This window comes from Pseudopodoces humilis, chromosome 8 (assembly GCF_049639895.1).
Source record: "Pseudopodoces humilis isolate 2021_Gansu_Grassland_sample_001 chromosome 8, ASM4963989v1, whole genome shotgun sequence".
NCBI lineage: Eukaryota > Metazoa > Chordata > Aves > Passeriformes > Paridae > Pseudopodoces > Pseudopodoces humilis.
In genome coordinates, this window is record NC_142207.1 from 21,105,164 (window position 1) to 21,124,741 (window position 19,578).

A 19,578-nucleotide genomic window follows, 5' to 3' on the forward strand; every position below is an offset into this window, starting at 1 on the left:
TTTGTTCAGCCAAGAACTGCACCAGATGTCACCCAGTGATACTGCATATATGATAATTTTAGCACTCAAGGAATCTGAAAAGATAGGCTGAAGTGTTGTGGAAACAGTAACACGATAGTTCAATTATTTTTTAAGATGAAAGCTAGCTTTGTTGTTACAGAACAGAAGCACCTGCAGGTTTTCATATATGACATTTTTCAAATGACTCCATGATCAGAGCTCAGATAGCTTACTGTATATATAGAGAGATATTTTTAAAAAAAACTACAGAACACTTCAGAAAACACTACTATACAGATGTATTACAAGTACAGGCTGTTCCAGTTGTGCAGATGACTTCAAAGGAATAAGATGCATGTAATCTGTAGTTCTCTCTCAGATTAAAAAACCATTAAAATTAATACAGAGCCACTTGGCTTTGGTTTTCCCTAGCCACCAGCCATGCATTCCCACACACCCTTGCACATCCTTGCACCAGCACTTGCACCTGCTGATTCCTCAGCCAGAGCTTCAGGGACATAAACCAGTACAGGAATTATTTTTCTATTTAGCTCCTTGAATTGGGTCACTGTAGAGTCAAACACAGGCTGCTGCTGCTGCTCCTGGTATTGCCAGCTTCAGATGGGTATAAATTGAAACAGAAGTGCACTCAACAGTATTGGGCAATAACAAAGAAAACATTTCAGAAGCCACTCTCCATTCTGAATGTTTATAGTTATGTTTAAGAATCACAGTGCCCACATTAACTATCATTTTCTTCAAGGGTGTATTTCACGGCAGAGAAATTGTTTAGAAAAGTCACACGTTAGATTCACCTGTTCTCCACAGCTGGCTAAAAAGATCTCACTGTAGAAACCAAACTTCTAAAACTGTTAAAAAATACTGAAACCCTAACACACACACAACAGCATTCTCCTTACTACTGACCTGAGCAACAAGTAGATTTGTTGTAATCATATGAGGAAGCTGTTTGTATTTCTTACTGAGAACAACAACAGTAAGAGACCAGGTCTGTAACATACAAGAAGAAAAATTAATTTAAGAATAAAAGAAAACCCAAAAGAACAAGATTCTGGCAGACGATGGTGAAATTAAATACACAACAGATCTTTGCAACATGACTGCTATGGTATGCTGCCAGCCCCTTTGCCTCAGCAGCTGTAGTCAGAAAAAGCAATCCATCTTTGTGTTCTCATGTTGGCAAAGTATTTCCAGGAAAGACCAAGAACTTGCCTGGAGCACGCAGAAGCCTGTTAGTTCCTCGGGACACAAATGACCACAGTGTAGCCTGGCAAGTTAGAATTTAAAATACACAACCACCTCCCCTGAATCTCCAAAAATTATCTGACAGCAAGAGAGAGTGTTCACTTCCGGCTTCCCTTCAGACAGGTTAAAGACAATTCAAAACAAGAGGACTTCAGTGAGACAACAACTTCAGAAAATTCCAACTCCTTCCAACATGGAGGTTTTTATTTTAAAAAAAGCCAATAAAATAATCATACTGTCTGTACCTGCTATAAAACCAAAACAAAATTCACATTGGACTTCTGGATTATCAGCTCAGTTTTTAAGAAAAGAATTTCTAGTAAAGGAATTTGATAAACATAGATTTTTCAGATTAAACTATTTCATTAACACTCATTAAGACTTCATTAAACAAATATGCACTGACATTTCTGGAGCTGAAATTTGTACACAGCCTTCATTACTGTGATACCCAAGCACTTCACTTGGCTTGATGTAACTGGTTTCCATGGTGTAAGCTAGTACTTTAATTCCCTCACACCCTGTTATTAAAAAAAGAAAACAAACCTAACAAAAAAACCTCCCAAGCTCTGCACTAAATGCTCTAATTCAGTCACTCATCTTTCTCCACAGTGCAGCTTTCCAGCAGACCCACTGCTTAATCAAGGATTTTAACTCCTTCCTCATCCTTCTGCATCAGGCTAAGATGAGGAAATACAACTCTTACTATGACTCAGTTTGCTGCTTACGCACTGAGGCTGCCCTGACCAGCAGTGCCTTTGAGTCTCACCCGAGCAGCACCTACCAGAGAGATGAGGCTGACGATGCTGATGTCAAAGCTGACGTTCTGGAGTGCAGCTGCCAGTGGGTTGGGGTCCATGGATGGGATGGTCAGCAGCCATGCAGAAACATACATTATGGGGGCAGACACAAACGTGCTTATCACCATGCCTGAGGTAATCTGCCAAGAGTCAAACAGAGACAACAATGGAATGAATCACATCTCAAGTGAAATAACCTGCTTTCAGGAATACAACCACTGGCAAAATTGGACCTTTGAATTAAACATACCTAGACCTTTAATAAATAATGAGTTGTTTCTGTAACAAATTATTTAAAATTTGAGCCAGAGAGTATCTGGTTTATACACACAGCTAAACTGAAAATGTTAACAAGGTTTTGAAATAGCAGGAGTAGAGTTTCCTACTGCAGATTTCTACAGAGCTTTTGCATGGGTGTCAGATATACTAATGACTGCAGCCTAGGGGTGAATTTACACTGTCATAATTTGCTTCTGGATATAAATAGTCACACCACAAATAACTAAAAAAACCATGTAGCTATGTAAATACTAATATGCACCAATTCATGAGAAAAGAACCATATATATTTATAAGTGCTTTCTAGTTTGGCTTCTCATTGTCTTCATACTTTCCAGAATTTGCACAGTGATGGAAGTGTAAGCTGTTACTCATACTAGAGACTCTGCTTTAAAGAAATTTCCTAAGTTTGTAGGGCATAATATTCTATCTTGCAAGATTTACTTTTATTATCTTTTTTCTTAAAAATACAAATATATCTAAATAACTCCAAAACAGAAAACATTAGAAACAATGAAAATCAACAAAAAATGTGTTAATGTCACTTCAAGTGGAAGAAACAATTCTAAAATTTCTATTTTAAGCTGAAAAGATGATTGGTACCCTCTACTACTTACATATAAAAAAAAGTAAAATGCTTTCTATCATGAGATTTAACTGAAGGGCAGCACAACTGAATCAGTTAAAACTAAAGATCTTTCATAAGTTTTCAGCTTTAAACTGACTATTCTCACTGAAGTCAGTAGCATAATTTCTTTTTTCCCCTACAAAAGCATCTCAAAGATAAGGTCTTTGAAAAAAACAGACAAAAAACCCAACCTCAAAAAACAATGAACATACAAGTTCTTTATATCTAAAGTTATCCTAGCTCTTTCTACTAGAGTCACAAATAAAAAAAAAAAAAAAGGATGAGGACTATTAAGACACTTAAGACACCAGAAAAGATCCTGGGAGTACAAGTAATTCTAAGATCTCTGCACTACAGAAAAGCAAATTCTTCAAGCCCACTTATTTATTTATTTTATCAACAAAGTTAAGTTCAAAGTTAGGACATATTTGGGAAAGCTTAACTACATACAATTCCTACTTCCATATTAAATTGACTTGCAAATATTGCGACACCAGGTGCTGCTGGAAAAACTCCATAAAGAAATGCATAGTTTGATAAACTGGTGTGATTGACCACGCTGTCACTCTTGTCCAAGAGCTCCACCATCTCTCTACAGAGAAATGGCATCATGAGCCTGAAAGAGAGGGGAAAAAAGTAATTGAAAAAATATTACTCAACCTATGACAATAGACTCTTCTTTACCCATAAAATGAATAAAAAGGAAACTTAAGGCTTGTTTGAATACTACTTAAGAAAAGCAAAATACTGACATAACTTTGAATGATTGCCCTTATTGTTTTCAAAATATTTACCAGCTGCTTAAAAATCTTATGTCACAAATTACATTAAAATAAGAAGGACAAACATGACAACCAACTTGACTATGGAAGCAAGCTTCCCTGATTGTGCAGACACACTCTTTGTACAAACTTCAAATTTAGAATGGCAAAACATTAAAAACCCTCTCATTTTTCATCTGTTACAGTAATAGTAGCTATAAGCAGTCAGCAGCTCTGAAATTCAGTCTACCTTTCTGCAAGCTGGCTGAAATATAATAAGGACTCAAGCTTGAGTATCCTGTGCCAAAAGTTTTGGCCAGCAAACTGCCGGCATCAAGACTATTTCAGCAATAGCCCAGATCTCACACTGACTCAGTGTAAGCCTTACACAGGCTTCCAGTAAAGCACAGTGCTAACATCAAAACCCAATGTTCTTCACATATTTTTTCATTACAAAATTTGTCGTTAAGCTGGTTTACAGACTAGGTCTTTAACTTTGCTGGTTAGTTGTACTTTGATACTCAAATGCATCTTCAAATTTTACAATATAAACTTAAAAATCAAACAAACATTCTATTATCTTAATTGTAGTTCTGTAGGAAATAAAATATTTAATATTAAATAAATATTCCATGAGACATATTCTAGGGATGATAATGACATTTTAAGTTCTAAATAGAATTTTGCATTTATTCATTTATTTTTATTTATTTTTATAATTTATTTATTTAATAAAAGTCAAGCAATTTTAGAGCATAAAGCGACCATTTTTACGCTCTTCCAATATATTTGTTTCACAGACTTATAGATAAAGCAAGGAAAAACAACTAATTTGGAGATGCATTGTTTAAGGCAAATAAAATACAAATGCTAACCAAATATACTTAAATTCACTACTGTCTAACTATTTATTCAGTAAATTTTAGTTTAAGCTACTAATTCCCTAAATAGCCAATTCATGACAGATGGCCTGTGAGCAGACTACGAAGGCACAGCACCCCTGATTTGCTTTCTCTGCAGAGCTTGACAACAGGCTTTTAGTCTATTAAATTTCCTTTAAAAATTAACAGTTGTATTCTGTCAAAGAGTTTGGGAAGCACTCACTCAAAACGCTGAAAGTGAAATGTACTATCAGTTATAATGTTTTTGGGAGAAAAGCTATCTGACCAGGTAAGTTATAATGTTTTTGGGAGAAAAGCTATCTGACCAGGTATTCAGAGCTTAAAACATCTAGAGAACAAAATTATAAAAATAAATAAACCGAACTTACAGTTTAGCTGTGATGAGAAGGATCAGTGCAACAAACATACCCTTTGTCAGTTTTTTGGTTTGTCCCACCATAGTCAGTCCAAGATAAAAAAGTGCAGAGCCAGAAAATGAACTCCCCAGTCCATCAAGGAAGTTTTCAAGGTATTCAGGAATTTTCTGGCCAAGAATAAAGTTTGAGGCAATTCCTACGAAGACCATGAATACAATAGGGTTCTGCAAAACTCGAAGGAGTGCTAGGCCCACTATTTTGATTCTGCTCTGTGACACAGTGCGATTATTCCTCCACTTCTGGATTTCACAGAAGATAAACCCCAAGGGGTTTAGCATCATAAGAGATATTGGAGCCACTAGGTAAATGTACTGGAGATACTCTGGGTAAGTGGTTTGATATAAAGCTTCAACTAGAAGACAGGAAATGAAGAGTTATGAGTGATAACAGTTCAGTAGAAAAATACATTGAAATAATGAATTTAAATTTTGCTCTCTGAAAACTAAAGAAAATAATTTGTTTCCTCCAGAAGGAACTGAAGGAATTCATTTAATTAACAATCGATATAAGATAATGCAGGAAGAGATGTATGTCAAATCGTATTAGGCCACAGTTATCTAAAGAACACATTAAAGACCAAAGATTAACTATCCAATACTATTTAATCATCCTATAATTAGTCAACAGATACAGAAAAAAAGAAAGGAAACAATATAACAATTCTATGTTTCCTTTGAGTCACCCCAAATGCTGGAAAAATTTCGGCTTTATTTCTGACTTGCTTTTCCTCCCCAGAAACATGAGAGTTGTGGAGAATTAAATGCATCTTTGCAGGATCCTTCTCGTCTTAAGGGAGTCTCACTTCTCTGAAATTTAATCAGTTTTCAATGGGTAAGTCAGGTGTGATCTATCTCCATTGATTCAATACAAAGCAACAAAGCAACAACTGGAAAAAAATAAGTTTATCACATAATTATTGGTTCATTCTCTGGAACTACTTAGGACAAGAGTTACTGCTGTAGATACGGTTCCTGAAGGAACCCTAAATCATGAGTCTTTGTCTTCATTGCTACTACATACATCTGAGTCAATGTAGAATTGCTTCTTATTTCAAGTTTGTACTAAAGACACTTCAAAAATAATGAAAATACTTTGGAAACATATACAAGACTCAATTCTAATGTAAATTAAAAAACTCTCAATGCTTTAAAAGTAAATTCACCTGACTTATAATTGTCATGTTTAATAATTTTCTTGTTATTAGTAAATATCAATAATGTTCTATAGGCATTAATAGCAAGTCAATTATAATGTATAAATATATAGTTAATTGTATCATCATAATTATTATATATACTATGTATTAGATATATACTATGCATACAACTCATAAATAACAACATTATGAACCTTTTCTGAAAAAGTTTTTCTCGTGACTACATTTTTCAAAATCCAAAAGAGTTTTTACCTTTGTATTATTTAAGCCTCTGGAATGACAGGAACTTCCAAGTGCTAAATCACTGCTCGCTTTGAACAGTCTTCTCTTTAGACCAAATAAACTGACATTCTCAACTAGTTGATTTCTTACATATATAAAAAAAAGGCACTAAAGGTGTTTTTACTTTTACAGGCCATTATTAAAGTACAGGTACAAGAACTACCTGTACTAAAGTCCTAAATGGACTGCTGAACAGAAGAACCAAGTTTGGGGTTAGTTACTGCATTTAACAAGCCTGTTTTAAGCACTAAATACATCCTGGTAATCAAAACCACTTTAAATATGCTGGATGCTTTTTATGTAAATAGGTTTTCTCCTAAAATCTCAAACCTGAGACTGATGTTTTATGTTGCTTTATACAGAATGCCCATGTCACTCAAACAACTCCACACAAGTCATGTGTAAGTAACGTTTGAGTGAAAAATTTAAAAAATCTTTACTGTCTGGTAAAGTGAGGCAGCATGCTTAAGACAATAAATTAGGGTCTATAAGTACTTTAAACCATGTATGAGGTCAGAATGCATTTTACTGGGTACAAAAAGTGGAATCACATCACTGAGTCAGTGGGTGAAAAAACAAAAAGAAATCACTCTTAAGGAATCATTAAGACAGTAATAATAATCCACAACTTCTATCACTGATGAAAAGTTTTTATTTAAATCTCCGTGTCTGCTTGCTGATCATAACAAAAAACTGAAATCAAAGATATTTCGATTTTTTAAAAATCAATTCTCCATGTCCCAGCTGCTCAAAAGTACATATAAATCACACACTACTTGTCCGTGCTTAATACAATGATTAAAGTCACAGTGACTGTCAGCCACACAACACCTCTGCTATACCTGTGCTATAACACACAGCTCCAAAGAATACCTGAATCTGTTTGTCAGAGTTGTATCATTATTACCCAGTAATAAAAAACCCCAAAGCTTTCTATCATAGTAGTTCTGTCTACATCAGAGGCGTGCTAACAAACCTCTCTGCCAGTCGGTTCTTTCTCACCCAAACATCACTTTTTAATCTAGAACTGTTATAACCATGATAACAGAAAAACAGTGATAAGCTTCATAAATTTGACCTGCATTTTGATTTCCCTACATGGTAATTGTTTAAAACAGCAAAAAACAGCATAGTAAAGAAATAATAAATAATAATAGTAATGTATTAAAGAAATTACATGGGATGAATACTCAAGAATGATCAAAAAATAGTTTTAAAATTTTAGTTTTAAAGCACTTTTAAAATACTTTGGTTTAGTGCACAATTTGTCAATAGTTATTTTTTTCCCTTACAAATTTAAACTGCTACAGCATTTTAAAGTATTTTTTCATTAAAAGATCAATCTTTGTTCAAAACACTACCTCTGTCACATAAAAAACAGCAAGGCATTCTTTGTTGACCAGTCTTGCAAACACTTCAGAGAAGCCTGGGTAATATTTTACTAATATCAAAAAGTTTGCACAGGTGACAGCTGAACCAAACACCAGAAAAAGTTTGGGGATGGGAGAAGGGAAAGGACAAGAGGAAATAAACCTCAAGAGCCTACAATGTTTCTTTTGCAGTAACTACTCCAATAAAGCTCTAAATGGTGTAGATTTTGGCAAGATCATACATAGAAAAAATATAAATCAAATCTTATAAATCATGAAGTACCTGAAGAAATATGCAGTTTTACAAGAAAGTAGAAGTAGAAAGAATGTTTTAACCAGGATCCAAAGGAAATACATTCAGAGACCCCCAAAATACATACATAAAAGAAACTCTAATTGCCATCTAAAATGCATACCAGCAAACAAAGGCATAATCCTCACAGCCACATTTGTGGCATACTTCTGATTTCTTTCAAGAGGAATAAATCTCAGGAGATGCAACTGAGGGAAACATAGTATTTTCATCTAGGAAAAAAGTATGCAATTGCATTTGTCTACATTTTATACATATCAAGGAAAATCGAAAGAGAAAAAGAAAAACTGAGGATTCTCCTGAACATGCTGCCCTGGAATAAGGAGAAAGATACTGTTAACTCATAAAGTAATCTAAAATATGGATCTACTTATTACATATAATCTGGAATTGCATATTTGAAATTTCCTTTGTAATTGTGTTTTCAATTCTGTAATCAAATGTTTTGCTTTTTGTTTTGCTAGAACCAACATACTCTCTTTTTTCAGTTTTAACCCTTCCTAGATAAGCAGTCTCAAAGAGAATTTGAGAGGCACTTAAATTATGTCAATTGCATGGAACTTCAATTCAGAAGCCAATTTCAAATTATGGAAATATAAAAGAAAACATGTCTAGAACAATGACAACTAATTTTAAAGAAGAAAACATACTTACCTATTGGATATCCCAGTGCAAAGTCATTGCTTTGTGTAGCAAAAATAGGGAACAAACCTGCTTTGCTAAATCGGTTCTCAGGACTGGCTACTAACAGTGTTAAAACACAGACTAAAAAAAACACAGCAGCTTTGGCAATTAAAACACTGTACAGGAAGGACCAATTCACATTAGAAAAATTAAGTACCACCATGTTTTTGAACAGCAAAGCCGGGAGTGCAAAACGGGACACAAAATTTCCCAGTCCTTTGGCCTGAGTTGATGTGATAATGTTGGCTCTTCCAGCTATGTAGCCACAAAGAATTATTCCAAAGCATTCCAACAGGGCTGGGAAAAGCCTGCTTATTGACATAGAAGGAGTACCGCCAGTGGTATTGAGTCCATCTTGTCCAGGCAAAGAAAGAGACATATTAGCTGAAGATGAGACGTTCTTTGCAGTGAAGTCTGAATAGCTATCCATTTCCTCTGACCACCTCTTCCAAAAGAAGAGTGTGAAATGATCTCATCTGTAAAAGGAACAGAAGTACATTTATTAACTTAAAGGAATAAAGTACAAGCTTATGCCTTCTTAAATTATTACAGAATAGACAATAAGAAGAGCCCTTACAAGAACTGAACCAGGAAAGGAATATAAATTGAATTAAGAATCAAAGCTTCTCCACTCTGGTACAAAAACATTTGGCAAGGTCCTCTTTACCTTACAGAAAGATTGAGTTTAAATCATCATATCGCACTTGAAGCTTGTACCTGGCTTTGTGCAACTTTGACCTCTCCCAACATTTCAATATTGTGTGCTAATGATACACTTTTCAATTAGCAAAGAATCCACATATGACACAGCAGCCAGTGATCTAATTCATTGCACTAGAGCCTACCCATATTTCTACATACAATTCTTTAGGTCTGTAGAAGTGAAATTTAAGCATGCAAAAAGTATTTATGTACAACAGAAATATCTGCTGACCCCCGTTCCTCGCTTGTTAGCAAGGATTCCCTTTGAAAGGGCTGGTTACAACACAGCAGGTTCTATATGCAAGCAGATGCGTAAAGTCTGCAAATCAGATGAAGAGAGTGGACATCAAACACAAATATTCATTGGTCAATGGCAAGGTCCTGCCAGAAACAGATATGGCTTTGGCAATATAGCTCTGAAACCTGTGCAGTCCATCAGACAACTCTGCACAAAAAATTCTGACATGACTAAATCCTGAAGTACTCTGTTTAGGAAGTCAAGATGACTTACCCCACTTTGTAGGGATAGAAACTAAGGCAAAGGTGAGCTGATTTCCCCTAAGCTATTTAAGGTATCAGTGGTAAAGTCAAGATTGCCAAGTCCCAAACAGTGCTTTGTACGGCACAATCTGTGCAAATTAACAACTGGTTTCAGAGTCTTCCCAGCCTCTTTGTATCCTATCCACAAGGAACACAGACCACAGCAGCCAGGTAAATAAGCAAGTAAATCAAGTCAGTGCAAAGGTGAGGTCTTCTAAGGTCTATTTCACACCCTGGAATCCAACATATACATATTCACAAGCATCAACTCTTTGACTCATGACTTTTATTTATGCCTGAGGCTTTTGTAAGCACTTCTTTGATGCTGTTGTAATTCATCTGGGCTGAGCTGCTGCATCATCCAAATCTGTCCAATAGCTTTGGCTATTCCTTCTCCCAAGGAAAATGAGTCTCACTCCAAGGAGGGCTTATTTTAAAGGTTGTACTTTTCTAAGATTATAGATGATACATTAGCTTAGATGTATTTGGACCAGGAGCTCAAAGCATTATTTGCTACAGAACAATGGGAAAACTTGCAATAAATGAAGCAAACAACAAACCACTTCTTCTACTAAAAAACTTAAGGATGTTGTTGGAATTTTCAAAAACTCCTAAAGAGGATCAGAGACAGATTTCCAACACTGAATTCTTGAAAGAAATCAGCCACATTCTACTCTAGCTGCAAGGTAAAAAGCAGGTTTTCAACAGCACAGCTTCATGTCAAATTCTCCAAACTTACAGCACTGCATAGAGGTAAGGCTCCCAGCAGTGCAACATGTTCAACCTACTCACTGTTCTCTCAAGGTATTTTTTTTCAGCAATAAGATACAGATGAAACTTTTTCAACCAAGTGCAATATTTGATCTGTAATGCAAGTGTATTCCAGCCATATCTATCCCCAAATTCTAGCATTCCTTCTCCTGTGCCTTCCTATTCAAGGCTTATCACAAGGCTCTTTTCCTTCTGTATTAAAATCATTATTTGTCCTCAGTAAATTGCTACAAAATACAGAAGTGCCCTTGTCCCCATTTCATAATTCAGGACTTAAACAAATATGACTGACTCTTACCTTGTACCAGTCAATAGCACATACTAAATCCTATATCTTCCTCACTAAAGCAAAACTGACATGGATACACACCCGCACATCCCAAACCATTTTTGTCAGAGATAGATTGATAGATAGATAGACAGACAGACAGACAGACAGATAGGTAGGTTCCTGCAGCCTTCCTTCAGCCTACCTTCAACTTCTTTATAAGGGACCCTGTCAAGTCATACAGGACAAATCTTTGGTAAACTACAAGAGTTTCAAAGAGAGGAACTCCATCACAGTAAAAGTTGCTACAGGCACTCCTCAGAGGGAGGGCTTTGAGAGCAAATCATCTCTTCAGCTTGAGAGACATGCACATCCCAAACCCTTCATATTTAATACAGAGTATCTATTGCCAAGCAGTGTTTTCCAGAAATGTAAGCTTTTGCATTCGGCTTAACACAGTGAGTACATCTCAGCACCTTTTGCTCTATAGGATACAGACATTTATATAACTGTTGTAAGATTATGTAATGACTAATTCCAGATTTAATATACAGCCTTGTATATTAAACCTCAGGCTTATCTCAAACTAGCATCTCACAAGAGTGAAATTATTTTCAATTCACAGTTCTTAATGAAATCAAAGATAATGATGTCATGCAAATCCAAAACCTGATATATTCTACACAGAAATGAGTTTGTTCTTATAGCAGATGTAGCAAACTAACCAGACAAATGACACTAAAATAAGGAAATATAATACAGTTGCAAGGGAAAGCACTTAGCTTTGAGTCCATAGAACATACGACTTGTAGTTACCCCTTCAGGGATTGAAGAATGAGATTTGAATCCTTGAGAACTCAGCCACAGCTGTATTTTTGGGAACTGCAGGCCAATACAGACACAGCTTTTAGGAATAATGCTGCCTTAGCTGCTGTTGACTGTGCCAAGCATAGCTGCTTGCAGCCAGACCGTCAGCTTGAACGAGAGGAAGCCTTGTATGAAGACCAACAATAGACACAGAGCTAGTAACAAGTGCAGTTTAAACTTCCCATGAAACATTTCTCTTGTAGGTTGTCAATACTTGTAAAATCTTAAAATTCACCAGACTAGAAACTCAATTCTCCAGCAGCTGTGAGTTAAGCAGCATCAGGTTCCTCTCCAAGTACAGATATAGAGAAATTGGCTCCTTTCACCAAAGGAAGGCAAAATCCCTTTCATCATCTTTTTCTAATGAAAGTCAAAGACAGCATGAGTGAACAAAAGAGATAACTTCAATGCATATCTCCCCTCTGGTCTCTCACTCTTAAGCTTTCAATTGATAATCACTCTCAGGATAATATGGTGACACTGGCAAGACTGTGCACATTGTTCATAAATTATATCTCACAACATGACCTACTTTAATGCAATGCAGAAACTCTCCCACTTTAATGTAAGGATGACACATTATTTAACTCAGGAAGATTAAAATGGAATTGGGGTAGGAAGAGTTACCACTGGTGGGGCAGCCCTACTACCCCTTTCTCAGCTAAGCGTGTACTACATGCATTTTCACTTAAAGATTTGTGAAGTAAGTCAAAGAGGAAGCAACTTCAGGGAGCTATAATAATAAAAAGTAAGTGGGAAGAAGTGATTATTGCAGTTCCTATTCTTGCAAGTTAACCGCAATTTTTACTTTTCTCTTTACTGGACTAAGAAAACAGAGCAATACTGCAACAGCAATTAGCACAATAAAAGGGCCACCTATATCCAGAAACCTAGACAATGCCGTAAGAAACTTCACACACCTTATGTGTCTCTGAGCAGGTATTTTTCAAGATGACATTTCCTTTGTCATCCTTCTCCCACGATGCCACTCCAAGAAAGGCCCTGGCTGTGGAGCAGCCGGGGAAGCCACATGCACGGGACACCTGGGGAAGCTGAGGCCTGCCCTGAGCACACGACTGGCACAGCTCACACAGCAACACTTCAAGCTCCACGAAACTTAGGTAACGCAGGAGCTCAGACAAGACCAAAGGAAGCAACAGTTGCCAGCGGCGCCGAATGTCAACTCAGAAAATGAATGAAAAACATACTCACTCTTAATTTTCACTTGGGCTAATCTTTGGGCTTGTCGACAAATAGATACATACTTCTGAAGGAAACAGCAAAACGTTTTTCAAAAGGCAGATAGCATTTTCTTGCCAGCACCCCTTAAAATGCACCTCACTTGCACCACTTGGCAAATTGGGATGTAAAATCCTTTGACTTGAAGCCAGAAAGCTACAACAAAAGCAACGCCTCTCGCCTGCCCCTTCCCGGCCCATCACCGCTCTCCTTCCCACGGTCACCCCAGCTACGAGCACACAGCATTTTCAGTCAAAAATAAAAAAACAGCAGCACTGCCCTGTGTGACAGCTGCCTTAGTAGAAAATAACGCCACAAGCCGGGGAAAGGAGCGGGTAGCTTACCTACTCCGCTTTCGGCAGGCGCCTCCGCACAGGGGTGCGTGGAGAGGGTTTATGCTTTGCCAAACCGAGAACCCCTCCAAGGCCGAGGCCGCCGGTACGGAGCCTAGGGTGGGGAGGTCTGGCCCGCCCCGGCCCGCCCCGCCAGCGACAGCCCCGTTCCCGCAGCCGGCTCAGCGCCCCGGGCGGGCGGGCCCCGGGCGGCCCCTGGGAGCGGGCGGGCCCCGGGCAGGCCGGGGCTGCGCGGGCGGGGCGGGGAGCAGCCGCAAGATGGCGGCGCTGCGGCCGCCGCGCGGGGGGCGGCCCGGGCGTGCCGGGTGGCCGCTGCTGCCGCCTTGGCCCCGCGGGTTTCCCCCGCGCACGGGAGCCGCCTCCCCTGGCGTACCGGAGCGGAACGAGCTCCTGCCGCCTCCCGCCGCTCCCGGGGCGCCCCTGGTGGCTGCCGGCATCTGCCCGCAGCCGGCGCTGCGCCCCGCGGGACGGGAGGCCGGGCAGGGCCGGCGGGGGTCGCTCGGCCCCGCTATCGGCCCGAGGCAGCGTCACCTGCAGCTCGGTGGGGCCGATAGCGGCGCTGGCTCCCGGCAGCAGCCCGCCCTGAACCTCCGACGCTCATTCCAGCTCTCCTTGCTGTCAGAGCGCTTAGAAACAAAACCCCGCGTTTTCCACGTGCCATCGGTTCCACAAATTCGGCCAGTCCGTAATTTCCCCAGTAAACACTGGTAATGACCGAAGATTCTCTTGCAGAAAAAGAGCTTTCTCAAGGCTTTCCCTCTGTAATGCCATTGAGGGCACAGCAGTTGCACCTGCCCTTTTCCTAAGAACCAAGACAGATCCTGCTGCTGCAAAGAGGGCAAGTGTGAATTCAGTGTACCTTTATTTTCCCGTCCTGATCAGACTCAAACCAGCTTGCCTTATTTGTTAAGTGTGGCAGACACGTGGCAATAGGTGTCCCGGTGGGAGTAAGGCAGTTTTCCTGACTGGGGGTATGTCGACCAGTCTGTGTGCTCAGTAGCTTCCCATTCCAAACTTCAAGCAAAAGACCTCAAAAAATACTCAACAAATTTCCAAGGAACTTCCAGGGAAAAAAACCCACAAAGAACCAACCACCCAACCAACCAAAAAAAAAACCCCAAAAAACCAAAAAACCCAACCAAAACCAAAACCCAAACTTTCCCTTTCAGTAACACCCAAAAAGGACCAAAACAGCAAAACAGAGAATTATCTTAACCAAAAGAGGTGTATGTGATTGACAATTGACAATTTATGAAGCATTTTTTCCATAGTCAGTTCTCTTCAAGAGGTCTACTCTTGAAATGCTTACCAGAAACAAAACCAATACTATATGTTAAGAGCAGCAATATAATAGAAATAACGCTTAAGGGAATGAATTGGAAGTCCAGTTAAGAAGATCACGTAAAACATGCAGAGAGGGACAGAAACTTGTGGGGATAAACACGGCTGTTTGAAATTTTTTGAAGGTACTACATTATTGAGATCATATGTCTGCTTTAAATTTAATTTAAATACACTAATGGCTAATTTTTATGTTTCTTCACTAGAAGTGTATACACTTAATAGAACCTCAGCAGCAGTGTCAGTGCTTGATTCCTCACTGCCTCTCATTCCTGTCTACACCCTGTCCCAGCTCTGGGCCAACACAGCCCAGAGTTGGCAAAAGCAAAAGATCAGCAAGGGATTGTTCCAAAGATGTGCCAAGGTTTATTATGTATGTTTACTGCTGGTGCAGCCTGTTGGGTAACACTCACCCACTGTAACATTAGGGTGACACTTTGTTTTGATGCAAACACTAATACAGGAGATTCTAAATTTATTAATTTTTTCACTGTTGCAGTTTCTCTGTTTGGCACCTGACAAAGAGCATTTTCAGACTGATTTGGATTTGGCTTTGGAAATACTGTATAATAAGGCCTTTCAGATTTTTGACTTTCTGTTGTTCATTCTTTCCCACAGAAATGACACCTTAGAGGGACATGCTCTGAGGTATACCAGACCATACTAAGAACTCTTGGTCAAAATGTATGCCTTCCCTTCTCTTGAATGCATTTTTTTCTCTTTGAAAATATCACTAGTGATTTAGCATTAATGGAGTATTTAAAATACAAGAATCCTTCAGCTGTTTTAAAAGAGCATACATTTGGCTGGATATGCTGCTCATTGGCTGCTATTGATACCCACCAACCACCAGCCTGATTTCCCAGGGAATCAGCAGTAACAGGACAGGGCTGTATTTCCATCTCAGCTCTAGCATACACAATGTGCTGGAATCAGGTAAGCACACTTGACCTGAAACTTATGTCTTCTTTTGGGGAACACAAACAAATTAAAAGTGTAATATTCAAAAAAGTAAATAGTAAAGAACCACAAAACCCTGAAAAAGTAAAATACTCAAAAGTATGAAAATGTAGCATCAAAGGCATGTGAAAAAAATACAGTAAAATTATTGTAGCTTCTTCCTAAATAAATGAAAAAAAAGTATATAAATAGGACTTAATACAGCATATTTCCTCTTGCAGATTTTAATCTGCATATTATAAGCAGTCTAGCAACTATCTCTAATTGACATGCAGCCTCTTCTGAGATGAGCAAAGAAGAACACTAGGGTCTGACCCCTTGCCTTGTTAAGAAGCATGAAATCATTACTAACCATACCCTACCACCAGAACAGCACTATGAACAACTCAAGCACTGGATTACAGGATCAGTTCTCCACTTGGCTGGGAAATGTTAGGAACACTGTTTTCTGGCTTTTTTCAGTCTGGATAATTAGCAATGATATTGTTGGAGTCAAGAAATCTCTCTAATGCAGTATTCAGTATACAGGATACTCCTGAGCATATCCAAAGACCACACAAAGTCCTGCTTCCCAGAAGAGCAAAGGACAGGATTTTCTCACTGTTTGACACCTCCTCCCTGCTCCCTCAACACTTGAATCAAAGCTCCATACGAGTTTTCTTTGAGCCACATGTTCTCTGGCGTTGAACTTCCACTTTGTTCCAGGGAGCATCTTTGTGTTCCAAACATCCTGCCTTTATAATAAGGTTTAATTTCTTTTTCCTTCTAAGATCTCTGTAAACTAAGGTTGACAGCCATGGACATCAATTCTCATGGAGTTTCACCAACCCCAAGTATCAAAAAGCCCCCCCACACTAATTAAACCCCCAAACATAATAATGCTCACAGCTATAACCGTGCAAGTAATGCATGGGAAAAGTAAGTTTTTTGTATACAAACTCCTGGGAGGACAGGTTTATAGAGTCCATCAGCTCTTGATCACAGCTGCCCTCTGCCACTGGCAACTCAGCTTTGGCAGTTGAACTGTAGATCACAGAAAACACAGTTGATCCCATTGCAAAGCCAAGCTTTCCAAAAGCCACTAAACAAACACAAAACTGAAAGTTGTCCCCCAAGTTTTAATTCAATCCTCTTGAGCATTCCCGTAACACGACATAACATTGTGTAATCATGAACTACTCTCCCCCTTGATTTTTGTTCTGTTTTTCACTCTTTCCATCCACTTATGTGCCACCAAAGTAGTCAGCAGATTATATGGGAGACAATTTCTGCTCTTTCATCTGGGCAGCAGCTTAACCAACGAAAAGCAGCTGGAGCAACCATTATGTGAGTCGTCCTGTGGCTTTCATCATACACATTTACCTGCAACAATTACGCGCACAAAGGCTGGGCCCACACAGGAACTGCGAGAGCTTCACTCTCTCAGTGAGAGCAGGTTTCAGACAATGTCACTTTTAAGAACTGGCAGTGACCATATAAAAACATTTTACAAAGGCATACAACTGAGCCAATTTGGAAAGGTTTTCTGGGAAGTCACAAATGTATCTTTGTACTCCATGTGAAGGCTACTTCACCGGTAAACATAGCAAGGTGTGAAGGCTACCTCACTGGCAAATGCAAGCACTTGTTGCAAAACCTGAAATGCTGAAGTATTCTGAAGAAAAGCACTCAAGAATTTACTCTAAGCAACTACATTTCTTCAGTTTCTGAAAATACTAAAATTGGATTTTTATTTTCTAGAGAACTAGCATGGAAGCTGTTGTCAAATCGTTAGGGTGTGGTGGTAACTGTTACAGTAGGAAGTGCCAACTGAGTTTCAAAGCAGCATAATTGATTAAAAGTGTGCAAAATTTCTCTAAATAAACTCTCAGTAGGTTATTAGAAAAACATACCTCTTCCAAGCATAGACAAAAAAGAGAATGACAGCAAATGCATCAGGATGAAATCTGTCTGGAAATTTACAGGTATAATCTCAGTGCAATTTCCAGACAGCTGCACACCTACTGTTCAACAGCATGGAAAAATCCAAGTATCTTACCAACACAGTAACTGCAACCATGGGTAGAGACATTAGCACTTCTCAGGTAATCTTATCAATCACAGGAAAAATACTTCCTCAATGCTTCTTGGTTATTGACTATGAGTCAAACTTTATATGAACATTGGATTTATACCTAACGTGGCTTCATAACTCCAGTACTGGAAACAATACCCTTTTCATACTGCTCACTGCTAACAAGTAGATGGATTATATAATGCAAAAGGCAAGGACCTTTGCTTGGCCTCTGTTAAATTTTCTTAGCTGACTCCATCCGAAAATGCATGTCTAACTTTGGTTATCTAAAACTGTAGTTCAGGGTTCAGAAAGTTTGTTGGTTTGTGATGTCTCCTCTCTTACAGTTGTGCGTAGGACATGCAAGAAGAACATGAATGCATATCTATACCTAGATGTGTCTGGCCACTTACACTGACTCACATGGTTACTAGCAAATAAACTACAGTGTACAATACACAGATGTTTGATGAGGCAGTTAAGCAACAAGGGAAACCTGAGAAAAGTTAATCTGTAAACAGGAAATAGGTCCCTGGATTGTGTCTCTGGAGGGTGGTGTCAAATGAAAAGTGTTTGTCCCATGAAAGAATTTCTAAAACTTCTGAGGCTGAAATACCATTAAAAAAATCCAATACCTGAGAGAAATTCTGTGTGTCCTGAAAGCAATATAACACAGAGATCAGAAGAATGCCAGATTTTGTTACCCATAAGTTTGAAGTTTGTTAACACAGAAATGATGAGGGATGCACTGTATGTTTACATTCACCTCAGTTACCTTGGAACACTTTTGTAAAAGATCTTCCTTCTTAAGAAAGCAGTTCATCAGCTCATCTATAATTTCGCAGTAGTCCACCTCATTATCTGCGTTGGTTACGGGAACTTAATTGGTATTTTTCATATAGCACCTTTTGTAAGACAGTGTGTACGTTCAAGCTGGTTTTGAAACCATGTTTACGTACTGCACTCATTCACTTCCACTTTGTTCTGTGGCTGAGACAATTCCACAGAACTGAAGGTACAATTACAGTCTTCAAAATACTGTATCTGCCAAAAGAAAATACATTAAGCTAGTACAGACAAATTGCAGAAAGTCAAACTAAGACTTTAGCAATAATTATGTATGTTCAGGTGTGTTGAAATAGACTGCTCTAGAAATTAAGCCCAGTGAACATTGCGCATGGTGAAATTCACCTCTCTAAAGCAAAAAAATAAAATTCAAATTAAATTACATGGAATTAAATAAAGTTCAGAATAACCCCATGTGACAAAACAATGTTGAAGAGATATCTTAAACATATAAATTCCATCCTTAGTGCTAGTGCATCAACCTTGTACTTGGCTCAGCAAGAAAGTAAGTGTGCTAAACTCAAATGCAATTATCCAAAAATTAGTTACATAGTTCACCAGGTTTTTTGGGGAAAAATATGCAAAAGTCAAACATAAAAAAAATCAGTATTTTAACTTACAGAAATGCTTTATCTGGAAAATCATTATCCAGTTTTGTTCATCTGCCTCATATTATGGTTAGAGCCATATCTACTCTATGTAGACACTTAAAATATTTAGTACTTTTATAATATTTCTATTATAGTATTTTCACATACTAACAGACTAACAGTATGTGGTA

The 19,578-nt window shown here is 38.4% G+C and overlaps 1 protein-coding gene across 4 annotated transcripts in view; it reads right to left on the reverse strand.

Annotated features, from left to right (window-relative positions):
* The window catches only part of GPR155 (G protein-coupled receptor 155), a 33,170-nt gene that overhangs the window by 13,346 nt on the left and 246 nt on the right, over positions 1–19,578 (reverse strand). The window contains exons 2-7 of one of the 4 annotated variants that reach the window (XM_088059042.1): positions 18,727–18,995; positions 8,828–9,333; positions 5,005–5,404; positions 3,424–3,589; positions 2,051–2,206; positions 928–1,011 (exon numbers count right to left, since the gene is read on the reverse strand). In XM_088059042.1, coding sequence (XP_087915168.1) covers positions 928–1,011; positions 2,051–2,206; positions 3,424–3,589; positions 5,005–5,404; positions 8,828–9,287 — 1,266 coding nt within the window. In that variant the 5' untranslated portion in view covers positions 9,288–9,333; positions 18,727–18,995. Of the gene's footprint in view, positions 1–927; positions 1,012–2,050; positions 2,207–3,423; positions 3,590–5,004; positions 5,405–8,827; positions 9,334–13,217; positions 13,236–13,588; positions 13,755–18,726; positions 18,996–19,578 lie in introns of those variants that run through there. The other 3 variants (XM_005519813.3, XM_014249611.2, XM_014249612.2) reach the window with 3 other exon arrangements.